The following is a 20,301-nucleotide window of genomic DNA, read 5'->3' as shown; positions in this document are numbered from 1 at the left end:
AACTCACATTGTCAATTTTGTACTTATAATGACACATTGTTCACATGCAGTGTCATTAGGCCAGTATGATATTTAATTTAAACTCACCCATTAAATTTGAATCAAAAACATGAAATAGAATGATGAAAAAGATTTATTCAATGCACAATAGACAGAAGCAACAACAATATCATTAAAAAAATATAAATGTTCATAGTCACACAATACATCACTGACTGTTGTACAGGGTATTTAAGATCACTGTTGCCAACTACATTTTTTCTAATTGATTCTGTAGGCAACTAGTAATAAGCTTAGAAATTTGATTGTGCATTGATGGCTTCCTGGTCTTGAATCATGCGCTTAACTGGCGTCACAAAAGGCCCATGTTCAAACTCTGTCCGAGCCCAAGCAGTCCTGAAGAAGGTTTGGGCTCGGAGAATACTAATCTTTATTATCCATAATGAAATTTGTGAATTACACAAAACAAAACATAAAAATGTTTATATAAGATAGTTGAATTGTATTTAATGATTTGATTGCCAGATTAACAAAGTTTTTGTGTCTGTTTTTATAATCAGTTTTAAAATCCTGACCCAGAGATTTTTATTTTTATTAATCTTCAATTCTAAAAGAGCACCCGAAACACGCTAAAAAATAGTATTACATGCTTTTCAAAATACATAGTGGTGTTCTGTACAACGGATACACCAATGACTCTATTTAGAATATCCCCTCACTGGCTCATAGAGGGAGTCAATGATGCGGTAGCTTTTTTGTTTCTATGCTCAACAAATATTTTAAGAGGCAGAAAGGGGGGGGGGGGATGGTTTAAGAGCCTTTCTCCTCCGTCCAGCCTCGCCCCCTATTTAGATTTATGTGTATAGATAAATACTGTGTGCATGTCAGGAGCGAAGTCACCCCAGAATGGAAATCGTAAATATTTAGCAGAACTTAACAGTGGACTTGTAAACTTTGCAGCGAAGCATGATGGGAAACTTTAACGTCAGCAGTTTACATTCTTGTCTGCCCCAACCACCCAATGGAGTTTCTCATATCTACAGTGTAGATTTCTAGTTCAGATTGTAGTAAGCACAAAGCTAGCCGCTGTTGAAGTTTAAAAAGTCACATCACGTGTCTGCCTTTTTTTTTTATCATATATACAACTTATTACAACTAGACACATTTGCAGAGCCTAACCGAATTATAAAAAGAGGCTTATTAAGTGGTCAATTCAAGCTCTTTTCCACCTTTTTTAAAAAACTTTCATTCTACAACAAAAGGACGTTAATAATATCATAAAACATCACTTTAGACGTTACACATTGTAGCCTGCATCATCAAGTACAAATGGACTGGATATAAAGTGAACGATTTTTGTAGGTCGTAGATTTTCTTCACCCCCCCCCCACTCCTGACTGGCCCACACAGCTGCATGAGTGAATATTATCTTCTAACCAATGTATCCAACCGATACCCCTGTACCTGTATATTTCTCCTCTCTTTCTCTCTATCTCTTCTTTTTCGTATTCTTCCTTATGTTATGACGGAGAAAAGAGAATATATTCTAATAAAAATTATTTTGATTTTTTTCCATCATTCTCTCATGAAGTTGTCAGAGAAAGCGTAGTAGCCTACTCCAAACTGAGTTCTTTTGTACAATCCCAGACTGTCTATTACATCTTCCCCTCCAAGGAAATGATATGCATCACCGCTTGGCCTCGGCCTTCTCTATCATTAACTCATCGTAACCCGTCTCTGGATCTTCAGGCCGGGAGAATTGAACACCTTCCACATTGCCTATGATCACTTCCGCAGTAGTGTAGACCACAAGGTTCCCCATGACGTGTCCGCCTATGACATCGCCGTGCTCGTCGCTAAGACTGATGTGGAGGTGGCCCCCGTCTCCTCCGGATAGGGTGCCAACGAGAGAGACAATCTCATAATGGCCTTCTAAGTGACGAATCTTAAAAAAAAATTTTAAAAATGTGAGGAGCAAACGTGTTGAGATAAAGATATTCAAATTGACCATACTGTCTAAAGTACAAAGAATATGAATTTGTTTTTCAACACAATACATTATTTCTCACACATTTGCGAAAAACTTTATTTGGGTCTAGATCCATATCACTAGCCCAAAGCAAAAAAAAAAAAAAAAATAGGTTGACTGTAAAGCATCCTGCTATATTTTATTGCATAATAGACAATTTTAGGTCCGCTACCCAAAATATTTGGGCCTCTCTGCTTCCCCACCACAGACGCACCGTGTACACGATCCATACAAATAAAAAAGCGTGAAGAGGTCCCGGACTAGAATCCTGTCTTTCAGCCTGGCGACGACCCTGAATGCACATTTTTCGGAGTGTAAATAGAACTACATTTAGATAAAAGATGTAACTAAATTGAGTAAAAATAATTGTTTCCTAGCCAAGACTACATAGAATAAGATGTATATGATTATTTAATGACTGGCTGGAGTTAAAAGAAATGAACATAAACTTGCTTTTATTCCATATGGAGTAGAGCAATAAAAAAAAACGTAGCCTATATACTCCAGACTGGTTACAATTCAAAGATATCTTTAAAAACTACAATATATGATAATTTTTTTTGTCCCTGGGAAGCTGGCCCACCTGACTACTTCTGACAGGCTTTGTTTTAAATATGTTTATTTCTTGTAGAAATTCCTCCTCCTTCTCTCTCTCTCTCTCTCTCTCTCTCTCCTATAATAGATGTTTAACGCGCATTCTAAAAATAAGGTGGCAGGACATTCATACAATTAACAGCAGTAAACGGCTTGGCTGGCTGAACGCCACAGGGCATAGTGTAATGTGATCTAATGGAGGAAAGAGAGCTGCAGGTCGTCCACTCTCAATGTATAGGCCTGCACTGATGTTAGCAAGTATGTCATGCAGCAGTTCAAACATGTCCTCAACAGTTGGGAGAAAGACAATCCCATAATATGCCCATATATAGGGCAAGCAGTTCCAAAATGTCATCAACAGTTGGTAGAAAGACAATCCCATAATATGCCCATATATAGGGCAAACAGTTCCAAAATGTCATCAACAGTTGGTAGAAAGACAATCCCATAATATGCCCATATATAGGGCAAACATTTCCAAAATGTCATCAACAGTTGGTAGAAAGACAATCCCATAATATGCCCATATATAGGGCAAACAGTTCCAAAATGTCATCAACAGTTGGTAGAAAGACAATCCCATAATATGCCCATATATGGGGCAAACATTTCCAAAATGTCATCAACAGTTGGGAGAAAGACAATCACATAATATGCCCATATATGGGGCAAGCATGGGTACCATATGGTGGACACAGCAGGAGCAGCATAAAGGTTGAAAACACTGCAGCCTCTAATATGACTTTAAATCCCCAACTTGTGATCGTGGATGCGTATCAAGACTTGGCCTCACATGAGAAGCTGCAAGTGGACACTATGTATAGAGATTAGAGGCGTAAAATGGCAGCAGTAGTCTCGCTAAATAGTTGGGTTTTTTTTTCAGATGCACAAAATTTAAGCTTCCCTTCAGAGATGCAGAAGTCTAGGATGCAGAGGATGTTATATTCACCTGTTTCTAGATATGTGCTCAAGAATAACCGCTTAAGTGTTAAATGATCAAAAACCATGCCTAGTCAGACCACATGCCACATGCATGGTTTTAATGAATGCACATTTTCACTAAATCGCTTCTCTTATGGCATGGTTTTAATGAATGCACATTTTCACTAAATCGCTTCTCGCATGGCATGGTTTTAATGAATGCACATTTTCACTAAATCGCTTCTCTTATGGCATGGTTTTAATGAATGCACATTTTCACTAAATCGTTTCTCGCATGGCATGGTTTTAATGAATGCACATTTTCATTTACTTGTCATTTTAATCTGTTGTAAAACTAACCAGGAAAGTGGCAGTTTAAGATAATGTCTAACTGGCTACAAATATATATATATATATATATATATATATATATATATATATATATATATATATATATATATATATATATATATATATATATATATATATATATATATATATATAACGTTAATGATAAAAGCTATAAAGATAAAGCTTTAAAAAAAATAATTGTAAGAAATAAAAAAAAATCTATTAGCAGTAAATTAAATATTTAAAAAAAATATTTGTAAAGGCTTTTCTTTTCATTACGCAATACCATTCTGGTTGAAAGTTCCTATTTGGTAAATGGAAAAAAAAAACGTAGATAATTATTTTTATGAAATTCTTAGTCACTGGACGAGAAAAAAACGGATGTGGTAAAAAGAAGTGGTATTAAAAATAGTCCAGATTCTAGATATAAAAGTAGGTCATTGTTTTCTCAGCATGAAAGATATACCCACCACCTCGGCATTAGCCATCCTTAGGTCGGCGCTAACAACACTCCCGACACAGCTCATGATAAAAGCAGCATTCAGACTGTTGGCTCTGACGTAATGAAGCAATGTCGAATAGAGTTCATCCCCAGGATGCAATCGTAGCGGGTGGCACTGTAAAGGACCGGAAGCGACATTGGCGTGTCTCTGAAAAGCAAAGACATTAAGAGATACTATCATATTTTAAATAGATTTTAAAAAATATACTTTTTTTTTGTTAATTACATTAATTTGTTAAATATGTTTATCTATCCATTATTTATTCTTTAGTTATGCAGGTGATCATCTAGTAGGATCAGAGTTAAGAGAAGAGTGTCGTTAGCTCTCTCCCCTTGCGGAATTTAACTCACATAAAGTCATGTTCCCAGATCATCAGAATTCTTTTCTGAAGTTTTTTTTTTTTAGGAAACCTCAGCATTTATGCTTTGCTTATCACTAAGCTTTTTAAAAGAATATGCTATATTTGGGAACTTGAACACAGTATCTTTGGCTCTAAAAGCCAACATTCAACGTAAATGCCACACGGCGCTTTTTCTCAACATTCTTTTGTTAGAAGACACTATGCTAAAATAAATGTAGTGTAAAAAAGAGACACTTCATTGGGTCCTCCGGGTTTTTTTTCCCCTCTAGGCCTGAATCATATGGAAGAAATGTTTGCAGTGTCTAATACCGTACATTGCTTGCCTCATGATAAGGATGAAATAATTCAAAAGGTAAAAACTAAGCGAAAGTGCTAGATCTAGAATTCAAAAGCTGAGATGTGAATGGTGAGGATTGACCAATCGAAGGATGTCCTTGTAATTTAAAAAAAAGAAAAGTTAAAAAGTGTCAAAGCGGGGTTGGGGGCGATTGTGGACGGGTTTCCGGTCGAAAAGCAACATGGAGTTTATTAAACAATTCGATATTGATTTAAGTAGCCGAAGAAAAGTCAGGGACTAATTTTGTATTATTGAGGACAGGGGAAGAGAACAGATGTGAAAGAGGTGGGGGGGACATTATAAAGCGCGTCGTCTTAATCCAAGTCAGAGAACATTACGGTGCGCTGTGTGGGAAAAAATGGTGTGCGAATGTAGACAATTTAGCACAATTATAACGAAGATCTCGTTTTTCGACCAATCTTCTATTACATTTTGCAGGTGATCATGTTGTACTAAATAAAGTTTAAACAGGAAAACGTGCTAAGGCAAACAATTTCAACCGTAGATCTATCTATCTATATAATTCTCTTCTTCCCTCAAAATTTTGGACGAAAAGCAAGAAGTAAAGGAAAGATCACTCTCTTATTTCTGCGGATAGTCACCCCACGAAAAAAAAAACAAGGAGAGGGGGGGGGGGAGAACACGTTTTCACAGCTCGCTACGGATGGCTGCGCCTGGACTGTCAAACCCTGCCCGCTCCCATCCCCTTTCGTCCTGCGGGAGGTTTGGGCTAGGAAGTAAATTATCGTCAACTCTGAAGGAACATCCGAAACATGTCAAACATTTTACAAACACTAAATAGCAGCGCGGACTTAACCATTGTGGAGATTTCGCAAGGCCAAGTTTGGGTAGGGAAGCGGACAATACGGTAAGTGAAATTTAAGAGTTTGTATTAGAAAATAAATTCGCCTATGCATTTTATTCATTCTTTACTACGTACAGAATTACTTTACGAGCCTTGCGTGTAGCAAAGTCATACAGTATATCATAATAATTCTGTTTCCTACATAGATCCCGCTCAATAGCAAGAATTACCAAATGTTTCAATCTATCTTTGAGAATTGTTGACCTCAAGTAATTCTTCATTAGTTTGAGGCGCGAGAAGCTTCTTTCACCTGATTAAACAATTACGGCTAATGCATAATGCCGTTTTTATTAACAGCGCGTAGGATTGGCGTTTTCCATATTGAATGACACCCCAAAATGACTTTTTTTATATATATATTTTTCCGTATGTTTTAAGGACTTTTTCGTATATTCTAAAATTTCGGGAATTTCCAGGAGCTTCTGGTAAATCAAAAGGAGGCCGCGGGAAATCTGTTTTAAGTTACAAAATGGTTTAATTTAATAATTTTTTTTTATTTTTTTTTTTGGATACCTCAGCTTTTTAGCTTTTCACTTCAGTTGTCGAGCTGTTTACATCCTAGGAATCCTTGGGCCTTTGCCTCTTTTCTTTGCCTATTTTTTGGGCATTGCCTCTTTTTTGGGCTATTGGCCTCTTTATTGGGCTTTTTATTTATTTATTTTTTTAACAAAAGGATGCATATTTTATTAGTAAGCGTACAAATTAAGTAATTACATTTTAAAGTACAATGATTGCAAAACATAGCAATGCATATAGTTACATTTAAGTTGTAATAATATTTTAACGTTTTAAATTGCTTTGTATATGGTGTTATTTTTTCCAATAGCATATACTGAATATTTTTTAAATTTAAGGTTATTAATATACATGTGGTGAGTATGTCAACAATAGGTAATTAAATAGAAACAATCAAAGAGTGAAAGTAGAAACTTAAATGATATTAAAACATTTTAAACATCGTAGTCACATTTTTTTCCACTTTGTCTACATTGCTTATGGTTGTTTCCTTTGTGCTTTGCTACAGTTCTTTATATTAACTTCTATCAAACGTGCATACACATCTATGTGTGTACACACTTATGCGAACATAGGCATTTAAAAATTTATAATGTTTCTTTTGTTGTCTCCCTTTTTATGACAATTTTTGATTTCCTCCCTTGAGAAAACTACTTCCTCATCACCAAGGTGGAAATCCTGTCTACTAGAGTCAGTATATCGGGAGTTTATGTTCAGAGACAATTTCTCTGTGGCTTTTTTTTTTTGGTCACAGGGACGAATTAGAGTCGTACCGAAAGTTATTTTATATGTATCTATATATCTTTTTCATCCAATCATTTATTTGGTTAAGCAGGTGATCATCTAGTAGGATCAGAGTTAAGAGAAGAGTGTCGTTAGCTCTCTTCCCTTGCGGAATTTAACTCACATAAGTCATGTTCCGAGATCATCACAATTCTTTTTTTTTTTTTTTTTTTTTTAAGGAAACCTCAGCTTTTTAGCTTATGACTTTAGTTGTCGAGCTGTTTACATCCTAGGAATCCTTGGGCCTTTGCCTCTTTTCTTTGCCTCTTTTTTGGGCATTGCCTCTTTTTTGGGCTATTGGCCTCTTTATTGGGCTTTTTTTTTTTTTTTTTTTTTTAATTTTAATTTTTATTTTTTTTTTATAAAAAAAAGGTGCATATTGTATTTGTAAGCGTACAAATTAAGAAGTTACATTTTAAAGTACAATGATAGCAAAACATAGCAATGCATATAGTTACATTTAGGTTGTCATAATATTTTAATGTTTTAAATTGCTTTGAATATGGCGTTATTTTTTTCCAATAGCGTATAATGGATATTTTTGAAATTTAAGGTCTTAAAATATATGTGGTGAGAATGTCAACAATAGGTAATTAAATAGAAACAATCAAAGAGTGAAAGTAGAAACTTAAATGATATTAAAACATTTTAAACATCGTAGTCACATTTTTTCCCACTTTGTCTACATTGCTTATGGTTGTTTCCTTTGTGCTTTGCTACATTACCCCTGTTCTTTATATTAACTTCTATCAAACATGCATACACATCTATGTGTGTACACACTTATGCGAACATAGGCATTTAAACATTTATATTGTTTCTTTTGTTGTCTCCCTTTTAATGACAATTTTTGATTTCAACCCTTGAGATTTGGAAAACTACTTCCTCATCATCAAGGTGGAAATCCTGTCTGCTAGAGTCAGTATATCGGGAGTTTCTGTTAGAAACAATTTCTCTGTGGCTGGTCACAGGGACCAATTAGAGTCGTTCTGAAAGTTATTTTATATGTATCTTTTTATCTCTATATATATGTATATATATATATATACTTTTTTTTTTGAATATTTTCCCCCTTCTTCTTTTTTTTCCCCCTTTTTAAATTTTTCCTCTTCCCCTCTTTAATATATTATTTCTCTGTAGACTGCACAAGCATGCGCAATATTGACAATGGTAGTGGAGAATTTTTTTTTTTTTTTTTTTTACAACTTTTGACAATGAAACTAAATACTAATTTAGTAACAATTTGATCTAGAAGCTTGTTGAGATATGAAGTTATGTTGATGCTCAAAATTAGAAAAACAGAAGAAAAATAATATATGTACACACTGTAAACGTCTGCAAGGTAGTAAGAAATAATATATTTGTATGTAGACTGCACAGGTATGCACAATACGGATAGTGGTGGTATTTTTTCAGTATTCGTAAAGAAGTCACTATGGACATAATTGTTAAAAAGTACAAAATTATACAAAGAATTGTTTGCTTAGATATCATGTGGTCATGCCTGATTCTCAATACAGTAACAACAGAAAAAAAAAAAACAGTGTTTACATAAAACGTAAAGGTCTGCCCTTGTTCTTGATTTCTTGGAGTTACTCTTCTTTCCCTTTTCTTGGGTTTTCACGTGTTCGCTCCTGGTTCCTCATTGTTTTTTCCGTTCCTTGACTTGACGGCCTAATGTTCCATTTCGATATGATTCTCTGTTTTAATCGAATGAGATCTCTCGTTTTCTCCTGCCTAACTCGCTCGTCTTTGTAGATCAAAACTTTGGTTAAAGTCTTTACAGTCACAAGGTCAAGGCGTGGCCTTCGTGATTGTGTACTGTCTTGAATTGTCTTAACTCTTGTCAATTTTAAGGGGCGATCACTGTTTTTTTTTTTATTTGGAGTACTAGCTTTTTTAATGATATGGTTACAGGGTCTTTAAACATATAAAAAGGATCATTTAGGATATATATCTATACACACGCATACACACTCGCATACACATATTCATATATATATTCCCTTTTCTTTAAGTTAATGGACAATCTTGGTATTTTTATGTAGCGCTATATTGTTTCACTTTGCGTTCAATAATTTTCTTAAAAATGTGATCTAATAATACTTTGGAATATTGTTTATTATGGTAGACAATTTGTAAGTAGGTATTCCAGATAAGGTTTCTATATTCTGATAAAATAATTACATTGATGTCTCTTAGTTTTTTATTTATGGCTTTAGGTACTTTGTTAAAGAAAATAGCAGTATTTACATTTGCACAGGTTTGACTCATCCAATCATTTATTTGGTTATGGAGGTGATCATCTAGTAGGATCAGAGTTAAGAGAAGAGTGTCGTTAGCTCTCTTCCCTTGCGGAATTTAACTCACATAAAGTCATGTTCCGCGATCATCACAATTCTTTTCTGAAGTCCAGTGGACTTACAGATCAGAATTACCTACTAGATGACAAAGAAAGATGGCCACTAAAAGTATTCTAGTGCAACCCGACATTTTGTGGAGCTTAAGCTTTTAAAAATTTGCATTTTAAATTTATATATTTTATTTAATTCTAACAAATGCATGAAAACTTGTATCATTAGTAAACTATTTTATTGTCTGTATAGCCTACAATTATGAATTAATGTATGCTTACTAAAATATTTTTTATTGTTAGGTAAAAATTATTATAATATATAATTTTATTTGAATTATAATTATCTTCCTTTAAACGTATCATTTATGAAATTAATTGTCTCCCCCTTTTAAATTGTCTTGTTGACCAGTTTATATATTTCTAAGTTTGCACTGATTCACCGAATGATCAAGAGCTCTCTTAAACAGGTTCCTTTTACCTCCTAGGCGATAAGAACCGGATTTGACAGATTCGCAACCTGATTACCACTATCAGCGAAAATACTGCAAGCTGTCCATCTTTTTTTTCGGCATTCCCCCCCCCCCCCCCCCCGCCAAAAAAAAAAAAAAAGGCCGCAGTCTACACATGAAAAAAAAAATATTTAAAAAATCCGTATTTTTAAAGCAATTGTTTTCCTTTTTCAGTAAGTCTACTAATTTTTATTATGCATTACGCGGTGTAAAAAAAAAAAAAAAAGCAAAAAATCCTAATAGCATTAAATAGTCTTTTTCTTTCTTTTTTTTTTTTCTCGAGTGAGAGAGAGAGAGAGATGGTTCAAATAAACGATTACAATTAATTAAACGAAATTGATATTTCTTTTAATTTAGAGAACAAAATACCAAAATAAATGTAGAAAGGTGAAATTGAATGTGGCATTCAATTAGGGCCTTTGGTAAATGGATATATAAATGTATGCGGTGTCTTCAACCGTAAATCGCTTGCTTTAGGATTAACGATTGCAAATAATAATAATAATAATAATAATAATAATAATAAAGTAACCATAGGAAGGGGTGGGGGGGGGGGGTCACGGTCGAAATATGATATACACTGAATTGAGAAACCGAAGAAAAGTCATAAAGTGCACTGAAGGACTAGCTTTTTGTTGTTGGAGGAAAGTGATTCTAGATTTAACGGGACCAAAATATGAGTACAAGTATGTGTAGGGGGACACATTATGAAGTAGGCCTTTCCAAATCAAGTTAAAAGTTTACATCAGAGAAATTGCGATGCGAAGGTTAAAAAATCAAAATCGGGGGTTCCAGAGAGCGAGAGAGAAGGAAAGAGGGAGAGTGGTCCGTGAGATTTTATCTTATCTTATATGATGCAGACGTTACTTCAAAAAAGATACACTCATTCACAGGGCTAAAAGTATGTTAGGTTGGTCGTTAGAATGTGGCCCATTAATTAAAATTCACACAAAAAAAAATTAAGTGGGTGTTTGAGCCATAATAAACATTTTTTTTTTAAATCAAAGGGGACAGCCGGTGTGTACTGCTAGTAATTAATAGTAGAAAACTAATATATTGCCCACTTCCTGACTCAATCGTTCCCCCCGCCATCACTCAGTGTAAAGGTAAAAAAAAATTAGATCTATAACTTCATGGGGATTTAAAAAATAAAACAAAAACAAAAGAAAAAAAAAAAGAAAAAAGATAAGGAAGCTGAAGTTGTTGATCCTCTCTCTACTGTCTACTCGATATTCCGCTCACTACCTGTGTAAACTCGTGTGTATTTTGTAACACAGTACAGGCCATAGCCATTGATCGTTCATTTACATTGATTGATGAACATATTTGTTAACATTAGTCCAATAAAGAAAATTGATTTCTCTACCTCCATTCATCATTTTTCTTTCTTTCTTTTTCTTGTATTTAATTTTTTTCTTTTTCTTTTTTTCGCTGGCATTAGTTCAGAATGTTGGGGGAAGGGAGGTTTTCAAAAGGCAAAGACAACTTTTAATTCTAAACATATTTATGACTTCAAATCTAAGTACGGAGATCATTTCTAGAGACCTGTATAATTAATAAGGATTTTTTTATTGATAAAAAAAAAATAACGCCCATCCCAAAAATGTAAATATGTAATTCAATTGAGTTTTTTTTTCGAATCTCGGTAGAGACGGATTTTAATGGTGCCCCTGAGTAATGGGTACATGACATTAGTTGGGGAAGTGAAGCGTTGATCGTTGTGCTGGCCCCATTACACTATTGTTAACCGTCGGACACATAACCATCTCCTATAGGTATACACACAAAAAAAAAGTGCATGTATACATAACACATTTTTTTCCTGCTCAGAAAATAAATATATGCAGTTAAAACTTACTTCCCCACAACCCAATCTTTGGACTCTCCCATAAAACTTAAGACCTAACCATGTTACCTAAACATGTCAGAGAAAACGGGTATTTTCATCTTTGTTAACCCTTTCAAATATAACAACAATCAAACAAACAGAAAAACGGACTGTAGCAAAAGCAACTGTTTCTCAGTCCTAGAATTATAAAGATTATCTCGTTTTTTTTTTTTTTTTGGTATTATTTATTTGAGATAGTAGAGAGTATATTTTACAAATAAGATTTTTGTTTCGATGTTTTAATTCCTATCGATCTCTGTAGTGGATACGAAAACGAAGCACTAATTCACCTACACATGTATATTTGTAATTTATTGAATAGTAAACAGATCAGTTACAGAACTACAGAAGCAGTGTCTCTAGAAAGAAAAAGAGGATCAGGTTTCGAAAAGATTGATGTGAATGAATGTGAAACGTTTATAGTCTAGAACTCCCAGATCTATGGAACATTACAGGCCTATACTTTTTATTTCACATTGTTTCAGTGCACGTCCCAAAGGTTTGGAACTCACTCCCCATTGATCTCAGACAGACAACATGCTACATCACTTTTAAGAGGAACATTAAGACCTATCGGTTTAAAACTTTTTTAGATTAATTGTCATTTCAGCGGTCGTGTTTGTGATTTTAATGTTATTACAGCGCCTTGAGCCTACATTTTGTTTGTTAACAGCGCTTTATAAATAAAATTATTATTATTATTATTAATATAATGGCTGATACAAGAGATGTAATGGTACCAGTGGCGTAGCTAGGGTGTGGGCAGGAGGGGGGAGAATGTGTTTTTACATTAAAAATTGAATATTTCGCAAAATGCAGGGGCCCCCAAAGAGGTCAAGCCCCATCGGGGCCTTATAACGATGAAAAATTCATAGCTACGCCCCTGAATGGAACCTACGTCCTCCACAGTTAGCTAAAAAACAAAAGGCTTGTATTAAATCACAAAAAGTTTCCTAACTGTAGGCCTACATTTAATATACATCTAGGATTAGCCTACACATTGACCAGGTATGTCATTACCTTAGCGTTAAAATATAGATCTATTAGTCTCACATTACGGCTCAGTTGTAAAACAAAATAAAGTCGATAGATCTTTAAAAGTATGTTATTATTATGTGGTAGTGCTTGGGTTAACAATAAAGAATTTTAGAAGCTTTAAGAACAGCAAACTTACGCGGCTGTCGGCCTCACACATAATGATAAATCTGAATCTAGATCTATAGATGTGTGGCGTCTGCTCCAGTGTAAAGGACCTGTTTGTAACACTGGCCTGGTCTTGTCACAATGGTTTGTCTCTGAGTGTGTGTGTGAGAGAGAAGTGTGTGTGTGTGACTATGTGTACCTGCGAACATTGCAGAGATAATTGCACGCTTTATAAATCGACTCTCCGTGTGTATGTACCTCTGTGTTAAGTATGCACACTTATATCCTTATGTAAATGTGTTGGCGGGTTATAGACATACAGGCTAGCATGTGTACATGGGAGTGACATGATAACTGCTAGATATTTTTTGATTTAGGACTAAACTTTAAACAATTTGTTTTGCAAGAGAGGGGGTGGGTGTTGAGGTCATTTATTGCATGCATTGTCTAATTCTTGTAGACTATACAGAATATTTCAATGTTAAAAAAAAATCATGCTTGTCCCGCTAAAACAAGTAAGCAATTGAAAATGTCTCTCTTTTGGTATCCTGATTTTTTTCGCAATATATATAGTGAAACATTTAGAGATATAGGTCACAGACAAGTCCTTGTAAACACGCTAAATAAAAAAAAATACTTAAAAAAAAACCCTGCTTATATAGACTGAAAAATCAGAAAATTGATCAATATTTCTAAATCATGTAATTAATTTTTAATGACTGAAAATTTAACCAGATACACGCAATAGAATATCAGATAGGCTTTTTTTGTCCAGAAAAGGGATAACTACTTCGTTTACCAGTCGACCATAACTTTTTTTGGGTGTGTTTAGAGAGCACTGTAAGACTTTGTCAATTAATGTCAATACTTATAATAATATTGTTACGATCTTCTCTATCAGGCCTTCTGCAAACACTGCTAAACACACTCAGCACATCTAATACAAAAACTTGACAACAAGAGCTTCAATAAACAATGTGGCGTTTTTTTTTTGTTTTTTTTTTTTACAATTACATCAACAACAGCCAATAAACACAATGGGGTACATCAAATTCAAATGCTTTCTTGTACTTAACAGAACCGCCTAACTAAACACTACAAGTCTCTCTAGCTCGTACAGCTACATTCTCGAGTACTCAAAGGTACATAACAGTCCTTCTGCTTTTCTGTCCTGGACTCAACTGTCCTTTCTAACACTGTCTCTCTTCTGTGAAGGCTCTGGATCACATGACCACAACATTGGTCATATTGCGTGCATTAGCAGTAATGTCCCTTGTTCAACAGCCCTTGACCTGTGTGATTGGCCTGAATCATGTGTATCAGTAGGCCGCACATACATTAACCCTTTCGGTCGGCCACTGGAGTTACTACAATATATAATAATAATAATAATAGGCTTGGAGATTGAGTGTTTATGGAAGTTATCCAATATAACAATATACCGTACTCCATTGTCATATTAACCGAGGGGATAATAACAACTGACCTCACAGATACCTTCAAGGCCTTCAACATTCCTAGGGACATCCTCGTTGCCTGTCAGAGGGCGGTACTGCATCACCAGAAAATTCCTTAGTGGATATTGATAAAGGGACTACAATGAATTTTGTTTCTCTTTAACGAAACCCAACCCTGGCAGCGCCAGAGAATGACTACTCGTTCATTTCTAACATAATAATAATGTTTATTATCCATAAAGAAATTCGTCTTACAATTTGTGCCTTACAAGTCAGTGTATTTATTTTGTCATCTTAATTTTAGTAATTTTGGTTGATCTTTAGTTTGAATGGAACTTGTTTAGCCCAACTTTATGATCAGTGCGCTATGGTCCAATCGGATTTATGGGAGAGCAGGCGGGGCCACTGCCCAGGGGCCTCCACAATAGATATTAAAAACATAGCCGAATTTTGGGTCAGAAACTTTTTTTTTTGTAATATTCGCCTTTGTTTATTTTATTTTTTTTTGTTCACTGACAATACTTTAAATCTTAAGGTTGGCAACAATGTGCTGGTTAACTCTTTCTCTCCTAACTGACGATACCAGCGTTGATTCCATCAGAATGTGGTAAATAATTGCTGAGAAAAAGAGTTAAGAAGTGTCCACCTGTAGCGTGCTCGTAATACATAAATACAGCAATAGATCGATTTACTGCATTGTGTCAACCTAGGGCCTTACCCTCCACAAACTCAAAAATATACTTAAAAAACAACAACTAAAATATGCATATTAATTTTTTTTAAGGAAGGAAAATGAGATATAAGTACTCCATTTTTTTTCTTACAAAATACGACATGTTTTTAGATATAAGTATTATTATTAATAACTGGAGTTTAATTAAAGCTTTCGAAAAAGTGTAGGGGCCTTCACAAAATCCTGCCCTGGGGCCTCCAGATACTTAAATACAGCCCTGGGTCCAATCACTTTTGCGGACCATTTGGGAGGGGGTGGGGGTGGGTTAGCTGGAAGAAAGTTTATGTGCTGCCTTTTCATAAGCAATTAAAAAAAAAAAAGCAAGTTGCTCAAGTCACACACGAGTTTGGGACTGTTTACGTTTTGTGCCTTTGAGAGCGCCTATGTAACAAAGTATACGTAACAAAAGCACAAATGAGTTCATGTCACGCCACGACTACATTAAGCAGCAAGATCGCCCTCGATATTTGATCCTCATCCAACCAAGTCTTGCGTCACTAAGTAAGAGGATTACTGTGTACGTCATACTCTCACATCTCATCATATTCATTAGTTTCAAAGCCCTTTCAATTGTTTCTTCAGCTACTCGTGATATAATACTGAGACCTACATGGATATCAGGGCCGGCCTTAGGCATAGGCAAACTAGGCAGTCGCCTAGGGCCTCTGATTTGGGTTGGGAAGGGGGGGGGGGGCTCGCACAGGACTCAAATCAATTTTTTTTTAGAGATAAAAATTGTAAAACATGGATCCAAACTCAAACCTAACAGAACTGTGTGTCTAGATGAGTAGCTCCAAGTCTCTACTATGATTCAATGTTTCTTCGCGGATGTTTAGCTCTGCTTGTTAGACTACATATGTTAGAAGACTAATGTTTAGCTCTGCTTGTTAGACTACATATGTTAGAAGACTAATGTTTAGCTCTGCTTGTTAGACTACATATGTTAGAAGACTAATGTTTAGCTCTGCTTTTTAGACTACATATGTTAGAAGACTAATGTTTAGCTCTGCTTGTTAGACTACATATGTTAGAAGACTAATGTTTAGCTCTGCTTGTTAGACTACATATGTTAGAAGACTAATGTTTAGCTCTGCTTGTTAGACTACATATGTTAGAAGACTAATGTTTAGCTCTGCTTGTTAGACTACATATGTTAGAAGACTAATGTTTAGCTCTGCTTGTTAGACTACATATGTTAGAAGACTAATGTTTAGCTCTGCTTGTTAGACTACATATGTTAGAAGACTAATGTTTAGCTCTGCTTGTTAGACTACATATGTTAGAAGACTAATGTTTAGCTCTGCTTGTTAGACTACATATGTTAGAAGACTAATGTTTAGCTCTACTTGTTAGACTACATATGTTAGAAGACTAATGTTTAGCTCTGCTTGTTAGACTACATATGTTAGAAGACTAATGTTTAGCTCTGCTTGTTAGACTACATATGTTAGAAGACTAATGTTTAGCTCTACTTGTTAGACTACATATGTTAGAAGACTAATGTTTAGCTCTACTTGTTAGACTACATATGTTAGAAGACTAATGTTTAGCTCTACTTGTTAGACTACATATGTTAGAAGACTAATGTTTAGCTCTACTTGTTAGACTACATATGTTAGAAGACTAATGTTTAGCTCTACTTGTTAGACTACATATGTTAGAAGACTAATGTTTAGCTCTGCTTGTTAGACTACATATGTTAGAAGACTAATGTTTAGCTCTACTTGTTAGACTACATATGTTAGAAGACTAATGTTTAGCTCTACTTGTTAGACTACATATGTTAGAAGACTAATGTTTAGCTCTGCTTGTTAGACTACATATGTTAGAAGACTAATGTTTAGCTCTGCTTGTTAGACTACATATGTTAGAAGACTAATGTTTAGCTCTGCTTGTTAGACTACATATGTTAGAAGACTAATGTTTAGCTCTACTTGTTAGACTACATATGTTAGAAGACTAATGTTTAGCTCTACTTGTTAGACTACATATGTTAGAAGACTAATGTTTAGCTCTACTTGTTAGACTACATATGTTAGAAGACTAATGTTTAGCTCTACTTGTTAGACTACATATGTTAGAAGACTAATGTTTAGCTCTGCTTGTTAGACTACATATGTTAGAAGACTAATGTTTAGCTCTGCTTGTTAGACTACATATGTTAGAAGACTAATGTTTAGCTCTACTTGTTAGACTACATATGTTAGAAGACTAATGTTTAGCTCTACTTGTTAGACTACATATGTTAGAAGACTAATGTTTAGCTCTACTTGTTAGACTACATATGTTAGAAGACTAATGTTTAGCTCTACTTGTTAGACTACATATGTTAGAAGACTAATGTTTAGCTCTACTTGTTAGACTACATATGTTAGAAGACTAATGTTTAGCTCTGCTTGTTAGACTACATATGTTAGAAGACTAATGTTTAGCTCTACTTGTTAGACTACATATGTTAGAAGACTAATGTTTAGCTCTACTTGTTAGACTACATATGTTAGAAGACTAATGTTTAGCTCTGCTTGTTAGACTACATATGTTAGAAGACTAATGTTTAGCTCTGCTTGTTAGACTACATATGTTAGAAGACTAATGTTTAGCTCTGCTTGTTAGACTACATATGTTAGAAGACTAATGTTTAGCTCTACTTGTTAGACTACATATGTTAGAAGACTAATGTTTAGCTCTACTTGTTAGACTACATATGTTAGAAGACTAATGTTTAGCTCTACTTGTTAGACTACATATGTTAGAAGACTAATGTTTAGCTCTGCTTGTTAGACTACATATGTTAGAAGACTAATGTTTAGCTCTGCTTGTTAGACTACATATGTTAGAAGACTAATGTTTAGCTCTGCTTGTTAGACTACATATGTTAGAAGACTAATGTTTAGCTCTGCTTGTTAGACTACATATGTTAGAAGACTAATGTTTAGCTCTGCTTGTTAGACTACATATGTTAGAAGACTAATGTTTAGCTCTGCTTGTTAGACTACATATGTTAGAAGACTAATGTTTAGCTCTGCTTGTTAGACTACATATGTTAGAAGACTAATGTTTAGCTCTGCTTGTTAGACTACATATGTTAGAAGACTAATGTTTAGCTCTGCTTGTTAGACTACATATGTTAGAAGACTAATGTTTAGCTCTGCTTGTTAGACTACATATGTTAGAAGACTAATGTTTAGCTCTGCTTGTTAGACTACATTGTGACAAGTCAAAAACTCGCTGTCAGAGTCACTCAAATTTATCACAGCATTAATTATTATTTTTCATTGTTTATTTATTTTATTTTAATTATTTCCCCATCCTACCTCCAATTTCTTCACCCGCCCCACCTTTCCTCTCTACCAGGCTAGACTTAGTCCACCACCTTGGAGAAAGTTAAGGCGCGTCCTTTCATTTATCTTCCCTTGACCGGGGCAAAGATACACATAGACTCTTTGATCTTATCGCCGGATGTCTGAAGGGCGGTCGCGGTTTACACCACCTTGGTTTGAATGCAAGCTAATCTCCCCCCCTCCCTTGGGTGGAATGCAGGTCACTCTTCCCCCCCCCCCACGTCTCTCTTTGATCTAAGAGATTACGCGGGTCAATACACCGCGTGGTACTCCAAGGTGTGACTCTTGTCGGACTTCACCCACGTGTAAGCTAATTCTTAGCCTAGGACATTTCCGGTGTCCGCCCACACTTTTCAGGCATATATATATAGTAAACCAACTCAAATCACCCTCTCTTTCTCATTCGAGCTGAGCTATCGAGTCTGGACTATATCACTCATTCCTTCTCCTAGAGGAATACCTGGTGGTAAGCCGAACTTAATCACAAGTTCCATCTTAATTACTCTGTGTATATTTCACTGGATATTATCATGTGTATTTTGCTTAGGTCATTTATATTTAATTAGTGCATTGTGTATTTCTCACTGGCGTAAGTAGAAAACATAAACATGTTCTATGTATTTATTTGTGTACTGCATTAATCTATTAATGCTATGTTGCTCAATTGATCGTTGATGCAACCATGTATATATTTGTACATTTTATGTTATTCCTTTATCTCGGCTGACAACCGTGATAATTTTACTAGCGCACTGATACTGCGTTTAGAGAAGATATATGAATTATCTCCGCATTACTCATTTTACTCTTATGAGAGTTACCCCGCTTGAACGGACACACTCTACATTCAAGCACGCTCCATTGTTCTCGACCCACAGTCATATGTAAACAAACCATCTGGGTCACTGACCACCGCCCATTTCACTTCCCCCCCCCCTTCTTTCTCTATCCACCTGTGTTGTTTATTTGAGATTATTATTTCCCCTTCTATGTACATTTTATATTAGTATTTCCCCTTTGCTACTATCTGCCATCTATTCTCCAAATCCCATTTGTCATCTCCCCTTGTGCTCTAAAGCAATTTTACCAATCTGACGAATGCATCTCAGTCGAGGGCATCGATAAGATGCATGAGAGACATGTCCTAACTTGTCTTTATTTATCCGCAGCCTCCCTCAGGTGTCTGCCTATTTATCGGATTACTTACCTGCCTATTTGCCTATCACCTATTGCCTAGTTATTGGATCAACGATCTATTTACCGGCAGTTGTGCTTAGTGCTATTCAGCGCTGCATTTGCCTACTGAGATCTCCTCAACTCTACTACTTGGCGCTATCGGCATTGCCCGCCTATTCGACAGCCCACCTGTCAAGCTATTAGGTGCGACGTCCCTATAGACCAGATCTGTGTGAGACGTCATAGCTACGCCAACCCTCTGCAACTCACTGGACATATCCTGTCAACTACGCTGCCCACGGCAGATCAGCTCTGCCCGCAGTAACCTTGTGCCCACGGTATCCGGCCACCCGCCATACTGTGCCCACTACAGATACTAGAACTTGGGACTGAGACTCCACAAGAACTATATCGCCGGCGTCCCTCTATCCGCTAGAG

General features: G+C 35.5%; 1 protein-coding gene across 1 annotated transcript; it reads right to left on the bottom strand.

Moving 5' to 3' along the window:
- Window positions 1-115: 115 nt before the first annotated feature.
- Window positions 116-13,346, bottom strand: LOC106073301 (bifunctional protein GlmU-like). The gene is made up of 3 exons (XM_013233834.2): window positions 13,188-13,346; window positions 4,366-4,545; window positions 116-1,945 (listed from the first exon to the last, which is right to left on the bottom strand). Exons 1-3 carry the CDS (start codon window positions 13,206-13,208, stop codon window positions 1,688-1,690), a joined length of 459 nt encoding a protein of 152 aa, XP_013089288.1. The 5' UTR covers window positions 13,209-13,346; the 3' UTR covers window positions 116-1,687.
- Window positions 13,347-20,301: the final 6,955 nt, after the last annotated feature.

Source organism: Biomphalaria glabrata, chromosome 3 (assembly GCF_947242115.1).
Source record: "Biomphalaria glabrata chromosome 3, xgBioGlab47.1, whole genome shotgun sequence".
NCBI lineage: Eukaryota > Metazoa > Mollusca > Gastropoda > Planorbidae > Biomphalaria > Biomphalaria glabrata.
This window is presented reverse-complemented; position numbering and strand designations above follow the sequence as displayed.